At 41.3% G+C, this 19,282-nt stretch overlaps 1 protein-coding gene across 1 annotated transcript; it reads right to left on the bottom strand.

Moving 5' to 3' along the window:
* Nucleotides 1–5,546: 5,546 nt before the first annotated feature.
* On the bottom strand, nt 5,547–7,829 carry LOC123130291 (uncharacterized). The gene is made up of 3 exons (XM_044550222.1): nt 7,246–7,829; nt 6,893–7,157; nt 5,547–6,270 (listed from the first exon to the last, which is right to left on the bottom strand). Exons 1-2 carry the CDS (start codon nt 7,633–7,635, stop codon nt 6,912–6,914), a joined length of 636 nt encoding a protein of 211 aa, XP_044406157.1. The 5' UTR covers nt 7,636–7,829; the 3' UTR covers nt 5,547–6,270; nt 6,893–6,911.
* Nucleotides 7,830–19,282: the final 11,453 nt, after the last annotated feature.

Raw genomic sequence — 19,282 nt, 5'->3', positions numbered from 1 at the left:
TAATCCCTCTAAATGAGTGTATGAGTGTTGAATTGTTGCAAGCATAAAAGAAAGAAAAGTAAGAGATAGCCGCATTATGGTAACTCGTGCATCGCCTCCAAAATATTATGAACCATGTTTTACACGCAATAAGGACACTGCGGATGTGGTCACTCAACTATAGTTGTTGTAAGAGAGTAGGCTTACCAACACCGCTCACAGTAGCTATGTTTGATTACTTACTAGTTGGGCAATTCTCATGTCTATAGACCATCTCAACACCTCAAATATGTGAAAACCAAGGATGAAAATCTTATGAACTACACTAATAGATAAAAATAAACCAAACTATGGTATGTTAGAGCATCTCTAGCCCTTCCGGTAAAACCCTTTAATTCTCTATAAAAGTCGTTTAGGGAATTGAGCCCTAACTAGCCATTTCTCTATAACTTTTACTGACTAAAAAATTTAGCTCTTCATTGCTCAAAACATACCCCATTGGCCTATTTTCTTTTTTGAAAAACACCCTCTTAACATTTTCTCTCTCCTCTCGGGATTCCCTCTCGATCTGTTGGGTAAATCCGACTCCGCCCACCTCATTGCAGGCCACCCTCCAACCCCACCTCCTCCACAACCCTGCATCCCCCCACCCACCCACTACCTCCAGCGAAATTCCGTCGAGCTTGTTTTCATCTTTCCCATCATCTTCTGCCATGTGGCACACCTCCACGGTGTCTCGACCACAGCGACGCTTCTTCCTGCCGTCCCCGGCCACGATCTCACATGCAAAACAAACGTAAAGTAGGTACATCACCTAAAATCACGCACAAAGGGAAAGAAACGTGGCTGCCATCTCCAATTCTTATGAACTGTTCTGTCCTGCACCACATCATCATCCCACTAGGAGAAGATGGGAAGGACCCATTTAGACGAGGAAGTGCCTAGACCGTGGCCTGTGGAGGATGAATTTTGCAACTTTCTCAACTCCTCACTTTTGTGAGCCTCTATCAAATTACTTTTACTAATCTGGACATCATCTACCATCCACAAGTCGACATGGCGCATGGAAGAAAGAAGAAATAAGGGAGAATGAAGAATGAAGAAATAAGAAGGTGGAGAGAGATTTCCATATGGGGTTGGCCTCGTTTGAGGAGCTGGGTTTGAGGGAAAAGGATAGGTGCAAGAAAGTTTTAATCCCTCAAGATTTAGGGATTACAGAATATGGGGGGGGGGGGGTGTTAAGGGATTAAAGGATGGGGGAAGGGCTAGAGATACTCGTAAAAAGTAAAATTGAAAATACACATACTCTGATAGAATGCATCGGTAAGCTATCACTTCGATTTCCATTCAATAAATCCAGTTCATAAGTTTTTAGTAAAAATAAAAGGAAATTAACAATGTACCAACTCTATATGAATTCCAAATCTAGGCTAAAATTTTGGATAAGTTTTATAACTTCATCATTATATAGTGCGACAATATTAGCAGTCGGATATGCTGCATCAAACAGTTCAGAGTGGCAAATTTTAGCATTGTTAGTCTCTGGATAACTTTCATCTCATAGGATTATGGCATGGTGCCTTCTAATTTAACTCCCACTCTCCCATCTTAGTGCTCTCAAAGCATGTTTTCCCATGCCAGTGATTATCCATGATTCCCCAATAAAAAAAGAGACAGAGAATAATCTAGATTCTAAAGGGGTGAGGACCGAGTTAGTGTAGAGTTGGGCTTGGCCCAATATGATTCACAGGGAAGGAAATAAAGTGTTGAGAATGCACAAATAGAATATTCAAGTTTCAATGAAGTACAACCATAAATCATGTAATACAAGGAAAAAATATGTTTATTCTGATTTAAAAGGGTTGATACAGAAAAATATGACTTCCCACTTACATCCCCCTTTCCAAAATATAATGAATTACTAGTGTTTTTGTTTCATACTGAATCTTATTTCTAAGTTTGTACCAAGAACATTTACCGTGTCGCTTTGATCAATAAATGTGAGTATATGTTGGCATTGTTTCATTGACTTTTCATGTATTTATTTTAATGTTACATATTTGATGCTTTGCAAATACAGTTTACCAGTGGAAATAGTTATCAATGCGTATACGAAATAGGTCCTAAAACTGAAAAGTGGAATAAATGACAATTCAAGTTAATATAATATGTAGTCAATGTCAACATAGCATGTCTAATGGATTTCAATATGCATCCATCCCTTGGGTGTATAAATTAACATGTATGGGTGTAACGGTAGCAACCCAAGCCAAAGTGACAATAAGAGAGATGAGTGGGCACATGCATAAATCAGGCCACTAGCGAAGTTTGCTGTTGTGGGAATCAACAGAGGCGTGGTTGATTGATTGATTATAACCTTATGATAAGAAGTATGACGTTGGCAAGCAGAATTGCCATACGATTGTTGAATGTGCTATATGTATAAGTTGGGATGTAGATATGATAAAAGAAAATTAACCAGAGTGTTATGAGTGTTATGCCAAACATAACCATTCTTTTATGTCCACCAACAAAAAAATGTTATGTTGTGTACTTCATGACAAGAGTTATAAAGAATATTTCTGCATTTTTATGAACATTGATAATCATACCATATTAATTGATCAAGATGGCAAGAAACACAAATACTTGTAGTAGGGTAGGCATGGCATTGCACAACTATGAAAAACACAATTGCAACAATTAGATTCAGATAGGCGAGTGAAAGAACGGAACACATGATTTATGTTTAATTCTTGGTGGATAATTAAAATATGAAAAGCTATAAATACTCTAATGAATGAGGATCGATAGAAAGGAGTCTAAATTTATTGTTAAACTCTATAATTTTGTATGGCAAGCAAATGGTAGTTCTATGAATCAACTTTTGCAGTGTATTCAAAATGTTGTTGCAAAAAAGTTTACTTGCAATTCCCTCTAGGTTTCATAATGAGTCTACCAACCTTTTAAGGAGAATAGTCCCATCCTGCTCGAAAAGAAGGCATATAAATTTTGTATGGAGTCAAATGGTTCATAGTTTGAGAAAGTTTGTAGGAAAAATTATCAACAAACTACAATAATAAATATATGTTTTCAAAATACATTTTATCTGTATTCGATTACACCGATTTTATATTTTAGCTCTTCGTAATTTCCCTACAAATTTTGTCAAACTTTCCAAATTTGACTTCATAGAAAATGTATTTTTCTTCCTTTTTGAGCACGGAGGGAATACATGGAATAAGCGCTCTAGGTTGACAATCATGATAACACTGCACATGTGGGGATGGAGGTGTGACAAATCTATTTTTTAAGACCGCGCGGGGGGCATAGTTTCATTTTGATCATGGTCGGCCCCCTTCCTACGACCTTGTAAATGTGTCAACAAAACGGAAACATAAGTCATTGATCCACGATCTTCCTCACGTGTTATGAGAGCCAAAACGGCCCATACACAAGGCAGATCAACATAGTTTTGCTCTCAAGAGGGTGCATGAAGTCATCACGTGATTATCAATTTTTTATGTAATACAAGATAAAATTAGACATAAACAACGAAGCGTGAGTCTCCCAGAAAGATAAGTGATCTTTTCAATTATTTCAAAAATACTAAATGGTGGTGTTATCTGAATATACAAATTTCATGTGGTTTTTTTTAAATAAATTCGAGTAAACACAACAATAAATACAAAAACAAAAACCGTGATGTGCAAATGCTTGGGTTATCTTGCTAGTTTTTTTTATTTGAATTGTATAATTTTAAGATAAATAACTTGTATTCCGTTTGTGAAATTGTCAGTATAGGGCTACCCACGTGTCTTGCAAACCCTAAGAGAGGGGGTAGTTTGCATGATAAAAGTTATGTCTAGCTAGCCTTCACCAAGCGGAACCAAGCATGTCATCTGCTAGTCAACTCATACTTATGTGGGGACATTTTCTTCATCGGTGCCTGCATGTACTATATTGATGCTACTATAGCATATGTTTGCGCTTCTTTCTAGGTGACGGGAGAGTGCACGGGATTGATATATTTTTATAGGCCGGTTGCTGCCAATTAATTTGAAAAACCATTGAACCGGTTAAATTGTGAAACAAATCCAAAATTGAATACCTCAATCGAATGGGAAAGCTTCAAAATTAGGGAGCATAGTAAATCAAAAGCATTTAATGAGAGAGCTCCAAGAGAAATTGTTGACCTGGTCAAAATCGGGTGAGCCAATTTCAAATTGGAGATCTCAATTGAATGTGACGCATAAAAAATTAGGGAGCATAGTGTATTTAACTATTTATAGATAGATTTATAGATGGAATTTATGCTTGAATTTTCCTTCGTCACATATGTGCACACTTTCCATACAAATCAGCAGTGAAATGACATATGATTACATGTTATGGAAACCCTCATCAGAGCGTACGTCAAATCATATAGTATACCCACAGCCACAGGCCCACAGGTAAGGTAAATAACCCATGCTAACTAGAGGTCCGGTTCGGACTTCATATAAACAAATAAACAACCATAGTGACAGCTCTGACGTAGCATCGAATCAAGCTTACTAGGAGTACTACAGATAGATAACTACACATCACACGACATGTCCGTCTCTTATTTCTTCACAAGAGCAACATAGGTAGTAGCTAGGAAACAGAAGCACTCCTGCACTAGTGGTATAGTAGTACTCGATCTCCATCATCTTGCTGCTGCCGGCTCGAAATTCTGCATGCCCACCTGGCCAGTAAAATGATGAAACTATGTCAAGACCAATGGTGAGCAGATTGTGGTGGTGACAACTAAACGGTAGAAATAAACCACACAGCATGATTCAAACGTACAGCTAGCTGTTCCAGGATGACAAATTAGGTTTACAGTAATATTCTGCTCTAGATATCTCAACACAGACATTAAAATATATCATTTATGAACACACATTTACATTTATGTGTCCTTTGAAGTGATTCTAATCTTGCACCTTTTTTTGTGGCTGTGAATAGTTTTTCATGTGTAGATGACGTTTCAAGTGATACAAGGAAAATTATAGTGCAAAAATTAGAGGATTAATAAGAAGGAAAGTTATTACTAGTCTACCGACCTCTACCATGGATGGAAACGTCGCTTTATCCATAAAAATACAGATGAAAACAATGCAATATGGTGCTGACAGCAGAATAGGATTGATGGTTGGTGATGAGAACAAAACAACTACACTTTCAGTTCATAGCAAACAAGCATAACCAACTGAAAATATAGTTTGGACCTAAACATTAGTAAATTGTGCAATCTTCTACCGATCTGTGGCATAGTGCTTTGAGGAAGGGGGATATTGTTGTGTGGCATAATGCCGGTAAATTACCTGAGTAGGCGATGCTGCGCTATTCGACAACCAAGTCAATTGCTGGCCTGTGATGGTTTTCTTTGCTTCTTCATGGTTTTCTTGTTTTTTTTTTCAATGCTTTCCTTCATTTGTTTCTTGGTTTTCACTAGGGTTTTATATTTTCTTCACTTTTTGTTTCTTTATCATTTTCCGTCGGTTTTTCTTGTTTCATTGTTTCCTTTTCATTTTGCACTGGTTTTTCTTGTTTTCTTTTCCATTTTTCATGATTTCTTTGGGTTTTCGTTTTTCTTAGTTTTTGAGGTGTTTCTTTTGTTGCTTTCTTTAGCTTCTTCAGTTTTATTTGTTTCTTGCTTGTTTTTCATCTGAATTTTTTTGTTCTCATTCAGTTTTCATTGTTTTTCTATACACCTTTTCGGTATGTATCTAATATGTTTTTCTAATACAAGTATAACATTTTCAAATAAAAGATCATTTTATATTGAATAAATAGTCAACATTTTTCTATACACATCTAATATTTTTAAATGCTTGATTAACAGTTCTCAAATACAATATTAATTTTTTAATACATGGTCGATATTTTTCTGTACACATTTTTAACATTTTTCAAACGCTAGATTAACACTTTCCAAATGCAAGTTTAACATTTTTAACCCATGCTCAACAATTTTTCTGTACAAATTTAACATTTTTCAAATCCCAGATTAATATTTTTCAAATACAAGTTTAACAATTGTTGAATACATGGTCCAGTGTTGATTCAAAGCTTACTAGTGCTAGTTATACTACTAGCAGATAGATAACTACTCATCACACGACATGTTCATCTCTTATTTTTCACAACAGCAACATAGGTACGTAGTAGATAGGAAACAGAAGCACTCCTGCACTAGTAGTATAGTACCCTCCATCATCTTCGATCTTGCTGCAGCCGGCTAGAAACCCTGCCTCTGCGCACCTGGCCAATACATGACGAAATTGTATCAAGACCAAATGGTGAGCAGATTGTGGCGACAATTAAACGGTAGAAATAAATCACACGTCATGATTATTCAAACGGCTGTTCCAAGATGACAAATTAGGTTTACAAACATGAAAATATATCATCTACTTTTATCCGTCCTTTGAGGTGATTCTATATATTCTTGCAATGTTTGTTCTTTGTTGCTGTGAATCCTTTTTCATGTCTAGCTAGATGACATTTCAAGTTGAGACAGAAAAAACTAAAGCAAGAACTAGAGGACTAATAAGAAGAAGAAAACATGGCTATTCTATCGGCCTCTACCATCGGTGGAAACACCGCTTTATCCATACAAAAAACAGATGAAAAATTGCAACAGGGTGCATCAACTGATAATCTAGTTGAAGAATAACATTGATGATTAGTGGTGAGAACAACTAAATTTTCGGTTCATACTAGCAAACAAGCAGAACCAACTGAAAATTAGTTTGGACTTGAACATTAGTTGCACAATCTTCTACCAATTTGTTGTTACAAAAGTCATAAAAAGTTCAGATACGATACTTTGAGGAAGGGGAAGGGGGTATGTTGATGTGTGGCATAAACGCAGGTTAATTACCTGAGCGAGCGATGCTGCGCTACTCTGCCACCATGTCAATTGCCGACCTGCGATTCATCCTCCACAGCGCCTGTGCAGCACGGATGTAGAAGCGGATGAAAAATAGGTGCGCGAAGAACATAGCCGCAACGCCTAGAATCTCAGAGATCTGCGGAGACTGAAGATTCAAAGAGATGATTGCAAGCAAAAACGCTGCAACCAAGATTAGCGGCGACGTGGACTGAAGGCGTTCAAGGACTGAAGGCCGCTGATTGAAATCCGCGACCTATCAGATTTAACAATCATCAACTGCATGAGAAGCAAAACCAAGGAGAGTAGAGGCATAGGAGGCTACCAGCATTGATGTCACGTACCTCGAGGCTCCTGCAGCCGGCGGCGCGAAGGAAGAAGAGCGCAACCGCCGGCGCTAAGAGAAGCAGGGAGAGCGTCTCGGAACGGTCCGAGATCTCACACAGGACGCAGGCCAAGGAGCAGTTCCCGCCGCAGGCTCGGACCGCGACGACGTACAAGAACGTGGCCGTGTACATCACGCAGACCATGCCCAGAAAGAGACCTACCAGGGCATCGGAGGCGGTACGGGCAGGGCTGCTTCGCGCCAGTGCCCCCACGGTCTTCCTCACCGGCGCCGGCAAAATGGCCGCTACTTCGCCGGCTAACTTGAAGATGTCTCCTTCGAGAGCCATGGCCGTCCCTGTCCACAGGCCCATCAAGGAAGCAAAGATATAGAAAGTCATGGCGGACATTTTGGATGTGGAGTGGAGTGGAGTTGTCGGTGACTCGCTGTGACTTGTAGCTGGGTTGTGCTTCGGTCTGTGGCCTCGGGGGAGCGTTTTATGGTGAACTCCAGGCTGTGGAGCTCTCGCTCTGGCAACCGTGCGTGTGAAAAATGCTGAATACTGTTTTTTTAAACGGTCCAGAAGGACCTCGAACAGCTTCGTTAAGATTTGCATTGCCGAAAAGCTGAGAAAGGACCCCAATGGAATGCAAAATTACAACTCAGTCCAAAACCTTTAAAGAAAAGACCCTTGACGCAAGATGAAGATTGCAATGAACCACTATCCACCATCTTCAAGCTTCATCAGCATGCAAACACCACCCCTCACCGGGGACAAACAACTTGTAAGGGGATCTCGTTGTTGCTTTGTTGTTGACGGGAAGGAGAAGAAACGAACGTTGGGACGAAACCAGACCTGCCTCCCTTTCGACACCATTGAAGGGAGGAAAAGGGCCGCCCTTCGGTCAGAACAATCGGCAGCGGAGCAGCCTAAGCCGTTGTAAGAAGCCACTAAAGATGAGCACCAAGTGCTCCAGATCAAGAACTAGAAACTACTCCCTCTGTAAACTAATATAAGAGCGTTTAGATAACTAAAATAGTGATCTAAATGCTTTTATATTAGTTTATGGAGGGGTAGTCTCCAACGCGGCAACCAAACGAAAAAAAGAAGGAACTCACCGTCATCTCCTCCTTCTCCACCTTGGCGGCCGAGATTTGATGTCCTCGAAGCTTATTAAAGGGTTTGTTACTAGATCCGTCGTCGGATGTCGGCTTCCACCATGATAGACAAGCTTGGGGGTGGAATCTATCCATTGGAAGCTTCTCATAAGCGGCCGTGTGAAGTTCACTCCACACCACACAAGTCGCCTAATCGGCAAGACACAAGCTACTCGTACTATATACTGCGCTTCTCCCACCTCTACTCCGACAACCATCTCTGCCGGCTAAGAAAGGGGATTGGGCCGGGCCAATCCCACAAGAGACTCTCAAGGTAGAGCGGTGAGGGAGAGGAGATGAGAAAGGGGGGAAACCTATATATATATATATATATATATATATATATATATATATATATATATATATATATATATATATATATAATCACCGTAAAAAATATTTTATGTTATGTAAAATTACAAACATAAAAACATAGTCTAAAATACACATAAACTGCAAATTTTCTTGTCTTATGACCTATATTTTTAATTTTTATGTCAAATTTTACGTAATTAATTAATAGGAATGTAACTATTTGAATTCGAAACGTGATTTAATTATGAAATGATCGTAAGATTACCTCGGGTGAAGAATAACTTATTCTGCAACCTGGGTGATGAATAGTAACACTATATATATATATATATATATATATATATATATATATATATATATATATATATATATATATATATATATAGAAAAGCAAACCTATGAAGCTTCTCTGGGATAGATGCAATTACGTGCGTTCGTTGGTGTTGGGATCTGGTCCCTGCTCTTACCCCATTTGCTTTTTACTGATTTTATTCATTTTATGTTCTTTTCCTCTTATAGCCAAGGGTTGGACCATACCACATGCAATAGGAGGGACCATGCAGGCACTAGGCTGTCATTGTGGCAGTCCACAGGACAGGACCACCGGCTCCAGAAGCAAAAGGTTCCTTCACGGTAGATGGAGAACTGTTTGGGAGAGGTTCGAACCTTTATTAGTTCGTGGGCGCTTTTTTTTTTACTAACGGGTTGGTATTTTTGCCATTCAGCTGCTACCGTGGAGCTATTGCAGCCCACATCCCATATTTCATCCAGCAGCTGCGCTCGCCACAACGCCATTAGTATGGGCCATGGGCTGGCCCGCTGCAGGAGGAAGCTGACTTAGAATGAGAAAGATCAAAAATGTTTTTTTTGCTGGAAAGGAGTTGAGATGGGTATTTTTTTGTGTGAAATGGGGGGTTTCCTCTGTGCACTTAATCGCTTTCTAGTTTTTTGAGAATCTTCTGTGTATGGTCGTGCAAACTTTGACGGCACACGTCGATTCTTCTCCGTCGTCACGTTTTCATTAGCGATAGTCGTGCACCGCGACGCCATGGAGTTATACTGCCTCATTCCCATTACGTTACGTGCATAACATGTTTGCACGAGCGTAGAGAAGAAGGTCTGGTTATGTGACGACCGGAAAATCATGTTACAGTGATCTCCTCTTTAATAATGCCACGTCGTCATGTTTTTCTAACTAAATTGCCACTTGATGAAAATCAAAGCCAAATTCCATTTGAAATACAAGTCAAATATTTACTTCTTCTGTCTTGCAAACAAAACTGTTCGAGATGTTGCAATTAATCCTCAAGTATTTTTTTCATGTAGGAATCAACTCAAAATTGGATTTTAATTTTGGCCCTAGCAATATTTTAGCGGGCCAGCAACATTTAATTTGGTATTTTAAATTACCATTATTAGTCTTACATTTTCCCAAACCATATGAAACTTTGTGTGTGGACCTATGCTAATGCACTGGATTTACATGCCAAGTTTCAGGATGAACACAATTCATTTAGCAGCAATATAAATTGCAAAACACAAAAAAAAAGGTTGTATAAAAAATAAACAAGGGAAGAGGCAGATGTGCTTTTGTGCACTTGGCCCATTTAGTGGTAGAAGTGGCCCAACCCACTTCATCTCCTCTCCCTGCTTGCACTACAGGTGACAGGGGAGGGCGTGGAGGCCATCCCGCGGCCATGGCTGCTCCCCTGCCGATGTGCCAGCCATCCACCGCATCCCCGGCGTCCTACAAGTACCCCTCGACACCCTGGAAAACCCTAGCCCTCTCATTCGTCCTCCTCATCTTGCCCCTCTCCTTGGTTTAGCGGTTGCCCAAAAAGCCGATGGCTGCGTCGCCGTGAAGCTCGCGGCCATCGTCGTCCCCTCGCCCGTTGAGCGCGTCCATCCGCTCCATCGTCGACCACTGCCTCGACCACAGCCACCAGATCAAGCCGGGAGCCCCTACATCTATCGGATCGAGGTCATCTTCAACTTCCGCCCCGCCGCTCACCGTCTTCGATTCGGCCTCACCGGAGCCTCCCCAAGCCCGCTTTGCTCACCTGCAGGCTCGATGTGAGCCCCTCCTCCGATTCCCCTTCTTTCTCCCTTCGATCCATGCCCGTATTGGTCGCCCCGTGAGCTCCGTCCACCATGACCGATGGAGCTCAACGTCCGCGCACGCCCGCGTACTGCTGTTGTTGCTGCTCCTGGCTGCCCCCCAGCTCGCGCCCTGCCTGCTCCGCTTGCTGCTGCCGCCCGCGTCGTAGCAGCCCGCTCGCCCTGCTCGCCGCTGCGGTTGCGCCCGCCGCTGGCCTCGCCTCCGCCCCACTGACGCCGCCGCCGTGTCGACTGCCCCCGCCACTGCTGCCCCGCGCCCGTGGCTCTGCACGCGGCCGCTCACCCCGTTCCCCACCGCACGCCGCCCTACGCTGCCGCCGTCGCCGCTCCCCTTCCCCCCGGTGGCTCCGTCCGGCGACTTCCCCCATCGCCGACGACCTCGCCCCGCGGGCCGCCATCGGCCGAGGCCATGGCCTCGACAACCCTGCTGGGCGAGCGCCCGAGCGCTTGTGCCCACTATGGCCTATGGGCCCTTGACAGCGGGCCCCACGCCCCTTTCCTGTAAAAAGAAAAAGTAAAATAATTAATAAATTAAATAGTTAATTAATTAATTAATTTAAAAAGTTAATTAACTTAATTAACTAATTATTTAATCTGCAATTAGTTAATTGAGCCTATGACAGGGGGCCCCACCCCCTATTGACCAGTCAAACGTTGACTGGTCAACAGGGAACCCCTGGACCCACCTATCAGTCACTGTGTACACTTCGTGTACACTGTGTTGGGTGCATCTAGTAATTAAGCATTGTTTTTGAATTAGAATTAATTTCAGAATATTGTTTAAAACTTTGAAAATCAATAGAAAATAAACCGTAACTCGGATGAAAATGTTTTCTACATGAAAATTGCTCAGAATGACGAGACGAATCCGAATATGCAATCTGTTTGTCTACCACATGCCCCTAACTACCTGGACATGCAACTTTTCCCCTCTGTTTCATCTGTCCGAAAATGCTAAACCTGGGGAAACATTCCCGGATGTTATCCCCCTTCGCCGGTAACGTGTAGCACCGCGTTAGAACACGTCTAGCTCTGCCTGTTGTCCTGTTATGCTCTTGCTTGCTATGTATTTACTATTTCTCCCCCCCCCCCTCTTCTCTCCGGTAGACCCCGAGACTGCCGCTGAAGCCGTTGTGTTCAACTACATCGACGACGATCCTTTCTTCTTGTCTGAGCAACCAGGCAAGCAAACCCCCTTGAGCATTCTGATATCGCCCATTTCTTTCCCTCTCATGCTTGCATTAGAACTGCTACTATTTTCTGTATGATCCTACTCTGATGCATAGCCTGTTGTAGTTACCTGCTTTCATACCTTACCTGCTTATCATAAACTGCTTAGTATAGGTTGGTTAGTGATTCATCAGTGACCCCCACCTTGTCTCAGTTGCCCCGCTTTATGTTCGATGACTCGATCAACGTGATCGATGCCCAGGGCCCGACACCGCACATCACCCCCCCCCCTTAGTTGTACGACTCTGCAGAGTTACCATCGAGTGTCGAGGGTGGAACCTCTTACATCACTCCTGATGAGATCTCCGTAGTGTAGCTTTATGGTCGAGGTCATCGAGGGTGATTTCCTCCTAAACCACTTCCGTTATGGCTCTGTCGTGCAACCCATCAAACGTGAACCTCGAGGGTGGATCCTCTTACATTCACCTTGATGACAACATCGAGTGGAATTCACCGGGGGTGATTCCTCGGGTTTTCCCGTTGGTGTTAGACACACAGTTACTATGGTTACTATGACTTTGCACTGAACCATGTGACTAAAGACGGGTTGACCCTGAGTGGTACCCGCGCGAGCTTAATTGTGAGTTATGTGGAGTCGGGTTGACCTGGAAGGTGCCCGCGAGATACTTACGAGGCGTGGCCGGGCATTCTTAGCCCTTGCGCAAGTACTCGAGACAGGGCGACGGGGTCACATCGATCGTGAGTCTCTGCTCGTTACCGCGCGTTCCTAATCCACTATGATTTGGATATTTGATCTGAGGGGCCTCTATCCTATACGCACTAACCATCTACGCGGGGACAGTTATGGGCACTCGACGTCGTGGTATCAGCCGAAGCCTTCGTGACGTCAGCGACTGAGCGGCGTGCGCCGGATTGGACCGTAAGCCTGCTCTTGTATTAAGGGGGCTAGTTCTGCTTCCGGCCGCGTTTGCAACATGCAGGTGTGCAAAGGGCGATGGGCCCAGACCCCTGCGCCATAGGATTTAGACCGGCGTGCTGACCTCTCTGTTGTGCCTAGGTAGGGCTGCGACGTGTTGATCTTCCGAGGCCGGGCATGACCCAGGAAAGTGTGTCCGGCCGGAGTTAATCGCGCGTGGTGGGTAAGTTGGTGCACCCCTGCAGGGAAGAAAACATCTATCGATAGCCTGTCCTATGGTAATGGACACTTGGAGTTGTATCCCGATCGATACAACTAGAACTAGATACTTGTGATGAGAACTGGTTGGTGATGAGAATTGGATTGTGATGATAACTGGATAGTATGGCTCTGGGATTGCTTTCTCGCAGGGAGTCGAGAAAGGATCTCTGGCCGAGGTTGATAACACTTCTACTGCCTTACTTTATGCTTCTCTACTCCCTCCTGTTGCTGCAAGATGGTGGTTTCCAGAAGATGCTAGTCTTCGATAGGCTAGGCTTTCCCCTTCCCTTCTAGCATTCTGCAGTTTAGTCCATAGATACCACCCATTCCTTTGATACAGATGCATACTTAGTTTAGATCTGATGTAAGTCTTGCGAGTACTTTGGATGAGTACTCACGGTTGCTTTGCTACTTCTTTTTCCCCATACCCGATTGTTGCCACCAGATGACGGAGCCCAGGAGCCAGACGACGCCACTGATGTCTACTACTACCCGGAGGATGCCTACTACTACGTGAAGACCACCGACGACTAGGAGTAGTTAGGAGGCTCCCAGGCAGGAGGCCTTGCCTTTTCAATCGTAGATGCTTTTGTGCTAGCCTTCTTAAGGCAAACTTGCCTAACTCATGTCTGTACTCAGATATTGTTGTTTCCGCTGACTCTTGTGTATTCGAGCTTATGTATTCAAGCCCTCAAGGCCCATGGCTTGTAATATAAAGCTTGTATTATTTTAAATTGTGTCTAGAATTGTGTTGTGATATCTTCTCGTGAGTCCTTGATCTTGATCGTACACACTTGCATGTATGATTAGTGTACGATTGAATCGAGGGCGTCACTGGTTATTATAGCATAATTGGTAGGGTATTCGATTATAATAGCATAATCGGTAGTATCTCACGTTAGCATAATCGGTAGTATCTCACGTTTTCTTATGTCAAATTTTACGTAGTGAATCAATAGGAATGTAACTATTTGAATTCGAAACGTAATTTAATTATGAAATGATCGTAAGATTACCTCGGGTGAAGAATAACTTATTCCGCATCCTGAGTGATGAATATTAACACTATATATATAAGATCATGAATACTCAAAGAAGTGATAATTAGGTTTATATATTCAATAATGTCTTTTCCTAACTCCTTCAAGAAAAAACGGTTTGAGTGAGAACATTCAGAATCTTCAACTAAAAATTTCTCATATTTCAAATAGAACAAAATGATTGCAATGATAGATTTGATATATTGTTGCACCACCCTATTCGTAAATTCACCTATGTCACATGTAATTAACATGGCGCATTGCGTTTTAATGGCATGTTATATGCATGACATTAATTGTTGCTATGCACAAGTCTCATCTTCCATAATAGGAGACGACTATAGCCAGAGACACCATGTAAACGAAGTGCAAGTGATTGGCTAGGTTAATAGAGGTAGCAAGGCGCAATAAAGTTAATTGTGCAGAACCACCACATTGCTTAGGTTGGCAGGAAACACCGGTTTCTGATATATTTTTGCCAAAAAACATACCATGTTTATGGGTAATAACCTAGCAAATACCACTGGTCAGTGGCTTTGCCCCTCTTAATGACATTTTTAACATGTGGGACCAGGGCATAAGAGTTCACTTGACAAAAATGCCACACAAGCGTGTTGGCTGATGTACTTTTTTCCTTTTTTTTCTTTCCTTTTTTCCTTTTTAGGTTTACTATTATTATTTTTGAAATGTTCAAAATTTTCTAAAATGTTGCTACAAATATACTAAATGTTATTGCTATAGAAAAAGTTTAATATTTTCTAAAAAGTATTTTCACACTTTTTTTGAGAATCAACATAATTTATATAGACATTATTAATATAATTTTCTAAAAAATATTCAAAAAAGTTTAAAAAATTCCTAATATTTTTAATAAGAATATTCTCAATTTATAAGAATATACACTTTTTAAAATAAATATATATTTGTGTTTTCCATATTAAGATTAGAATCAGTTGAAAATAAAATGTAAAATAAAAAAGAGGGTAAAAATCAACTGAAAACCAAACCAAAAAAAATCTTTAAACCATAAAACGGTACAGCACCCAGAGCGGACACACGGCTAACTGGGCCGGCCAAAGTCGCTAGCGCTCTGTGTGTCTCGTCCACAAAGCCACACAAAAATAACCGACGGGCCTGTCAAATCACCACTGTCAAAAAATTACTGACTGGACCCGTCCGTGCCTAGTGATTTGCAAAATTGCAACAACACTCATTATATACAAGGCTGTACAGTCGGTGCAAAGTAAGAAGGTAAACACAAAAAAGCTTGGGATGATATGTGTATGCTGCTGTACTTCGCAAAAAAAAAAAGATATGCGTATGCTGCACGGGCGAACACAGCGGCACAGGGAGCCATGCATGTGCCCGTTTTCTGAGTCGTGAAACATGGTAAAGATTGCGGGGACGCATGGCAGTTCCACGCTGATGGGCTGGGACGCACACGCATCACGTAGCTTTTCTTCTGCCTTTTCTTCCATGTGGAGCGCTCCAGCCCCATTTCCGGAAGCGTGAAAGAATCTCACCCTCCAGCACGCGCACGCATCACGTAGCTATCTATCTTTCCTCGCACGTCCTAGCTATAGCTATAGCGCTGCTCCATCCCAGCTGCGACCCGGCCTAGAGAGATTCCACGTCCAGCAATTAACCCACCCGATTAATTAAGCAAGCAAGGTAGTGAAATCCTAAGTGATTACATACAAGTACAATGGAAGCTCTTCATCAGAAAGTACGTCAAGGCAGACCATGTCTTAAATTAGACATAAATAACGAAGACCATGTCTCCCAGAAAGATAAATAACCTTTTCAATTATTTCACAAATATAAAATCGTGTTGTTTTCTGAATAATTTAATATTGGTTTTTTTGCGGGTAATTTAATACTGTTTTCTGTAAAAAAAAATCAAGTAAACGTTATAGTAAATGTAAAAGCAAAACCGTGCTTTGCAAATGCTTTGGGTTATCTTGCTAGTTTTTTTAATTCTAATTTTATATTTCTCTGATAAATAACTTGTATTGTGTTTATCAAATTGTCAGTGTAGGGACCCGCGTGTCTTGCTATCCCTAAGAGAGGGTGTAGTTTGCATGATAAATGTACTATATGTCTAGCTAAAGTTCACCAGGCGGAACGAAAAGCCAATAAAGTAAAAGAAGATGAAGAAAAAGGAACCTTGCTGCATGAAAGAGCGAGCACATCGGCACATAGAAGCATGCATGTGTGCCCGTTTCCTGAATTGCGAAACGTCAATAACTGGCAGTAGCGAGGCGAAAGAGACCAGTGGTTGGCTGGTGTCTCTCCTTTGAACGTACGGTCCATCTTTACTCCGGACTGACTGATAGGTGAGAGGAGCATCAAATGAAAATTGGTTGATTTGGTTGCTATAGAGACTTTTTACGGTGCATCATACTCCTGTAAATAGTGGAGGTAAATACACTAGAAGTCACAGAACTTGCACGCAATATTCAGTTTAGTGCATAAACTTGTAAAATACGTGTTTCTGGTCATCTAACTCGGCAGGGCCACCATCAGTGGCTGAGGCTGTTTTTTTTTTAAGAAATGACCCATACATTCTATTTATTTTTACACAAACAATCCTCAAATAAAATGAAAGAAGCTGCAGCGCATGATGGGATTCAAACCGATGAGCTAGCACGATCCGCCTAGCGTAGAGAGCCACTAGACCAACTAACAGTTGACGCTTCCTCAAAAAAGAAAATCTAACAGTTGACGCTAAAATGCACAGTTAAAGCTATTTAACATGTACTGCATAAAAAAATAGAAATTAAAACAACAAAAGGGTTTGCTGAAAAGGGAAAGCCCCAGTTTGATACTATGGCATCGTGTACAAGTGCCAACCATCAGGCCACACCGACACTTAGTAACACAAACAAATTTTATCTTGTATATTGTTTTTTCTATGTAAGATAGATTTGATTTTAGTTTATCAGTGATAAATAGAGATAAAAATGATAAAAGTGTTATGTATTGTATAGTATAAAATTTATGTATTCCAATGGCAGTGAGCTATGTTTAATTTTTTTACGCAAAGATAGATCTTTTTCTGCACATAGTACCTAACTTTAAATATATATTCCCGCAAAAAATAGTGCAGAATGAATGAATGCAAATTCTTTTGGACAAACCAACGAAAATTTTGGTTGAATTTGATTTTTTAAAATTATAAAATCTGGATAAAGGAAATAAAATGTAGAATGAATATACGTAAATTCTTTTGGACAAATCAACAAAAAATTTGTTTGAATTCGAATAATTCTAAATTTAAATATTTATATAAAAGGAAATATAGTGCACAGTGAATGTACGTATGTTTTCGGACAAATAAACTCAATTTATGTTTGAATTCGAATAAATGTAAATTTAAAAATCTAGATAAAAGAACGTACAGTGCAGAATGGATGTACATAAATTATTCTGGACAAATCAAATATTTTTTGTTTGAATTCGAAAAAAATTAAATTAAAATCTAGATAAAAGAAAATATAGTGTAGAATGAATGTACATCCTCGAGCCCGAGGTCTGAACTTTTTCATAATAGTAGTCCAAGTAACTTTGGTTTTAGTAATGAAAAAATTCGGACAAATCAACGGAAATTTTGTCTGAATTCAAATAATTTTAAATTAATAATCTAGATAAGAGAAAACATAGTTCAGAATGTGTACTTTTACTCTTTGATATATATCTTAGGAGTCTCAAATAGGGTGCTATCTAAAAAGGTGCATGCGGATTACCACCAACTCAGCCACTGACCGTGGGCCCCTCCATGTGGCATGCATAGGGATACGACTGGATACCGTAGAAAGCACCGTATATGAACAAGAGGACAAGTTAGATGACTAGAAACACATATTTTACAAGTTTATGCACTAAACTGAACGTCGCGTGCAAGTTCTTTGACTTCTAGTGTATTTACCTCTAAATAGTGGGTAGTATATAATTGATCCAATGGTCATTATTGATCCTGTTTTTTTTCTCTTGAGGACATTTTGGTAATTGGTTGTAAGGGTCAATTAGTCCTTTCTGAATGATAATGTTATTGATTAATAATATGGGTAATTGCAATTCATTAATATCACACCTTGAAAAGAATTGCCCTATCTTAGTTTGTAGGCTCCCCTTCTAGGATTCCCTTCTCATTTGTTCTTCATTCGTCGCCTGAGTCGCAGGGGGCGGCCGCTCCTTCTCCCGCACTTTGATCACCGTGCCTGAGTCGCACAGTGGCGGCAGCTCCGTCTCCCGCCCTGCAGTCGCCGCCGGAAGATCTTCAACGGCACAGCCAGCCCGCGACGCCCGGCGACCCTCTCTTCGTCGCAATATCTTCGGACGGCGCCCGAGATCGGTTCCTCCCCGTGTCGTGGTTGAGATCCCTCGCATAGGTACGTCGCTTCTGATGCTCGGCTGTGCACATGGATGTTGGCCATGCATGCAATAGGAATTCGAAAATGGCTGCTGGATCTATGTGCGTATGGATTCTGGCTGTGCACACAATAGGAATTCGAAAAGGGCTGCTGGATTAGTAGTGTGTGTAATGTTTCTAGATCTTCTCATTTATCCTACCAATGAATAGTACACTAGTAGAAAACAGAGCTTTAGAAACCGGTTTGTAAGGGCCTTTAGTGCCGGTTACGGAACCGGCACTAAAGTGTGGGCACTAAAGCCCCCCCTTAGTACCGGTTCGGCACGAACCGGCGCTAAAGTGCCACCACGTGGCGTGAGCTCACGCCCTGGTATGGGGGACCTTTAGTACCGGTTGGTGTTACCAACCGGTATTAAAGGCTTTTTTTTAAAAAAAAATGAAAATTTTGGAAAAAAAATTTGATTTTTTTTCGATTTTTAATTTTTCTGAATTATTTGATGATTTAGTCTCTAATCACCTCTCTTAACTGCTCAAGTGTGGATCATTCATTCCAAATCATCTAACTTCCCGACCGGTCACCCATCCCTCTCACTACTCCAGCCCGAGCATGCTTAACTTTCGAGTTCTATTCTCCTTCGTTTCCAAGTCTGCACTTGTTGTTTTCCTGACAATAGTAAGATGTTAA

This window comes from Triticum aestivum, chromosome 6A (genome assembly GCF_018294505.1).
Source record: "Triticum aestivum cultivar Chinese Spring chromosome 6A, IWGSC CS RefSeq v2.1, whole genome shotgun sequence".
Taxonomy (NCBI): domain Eukaryota; kingdom Viridiplantae; phylum Streptophyta; class Magnoliopsida; order Poales; family Poaceae; genus Triticum; species Triticum aestivum.
The sequence above is the reverse complement of the archived record's forward strand: the minus strand, read 5'-3'. Positions and strand labels throughout refer to the sequence as shown.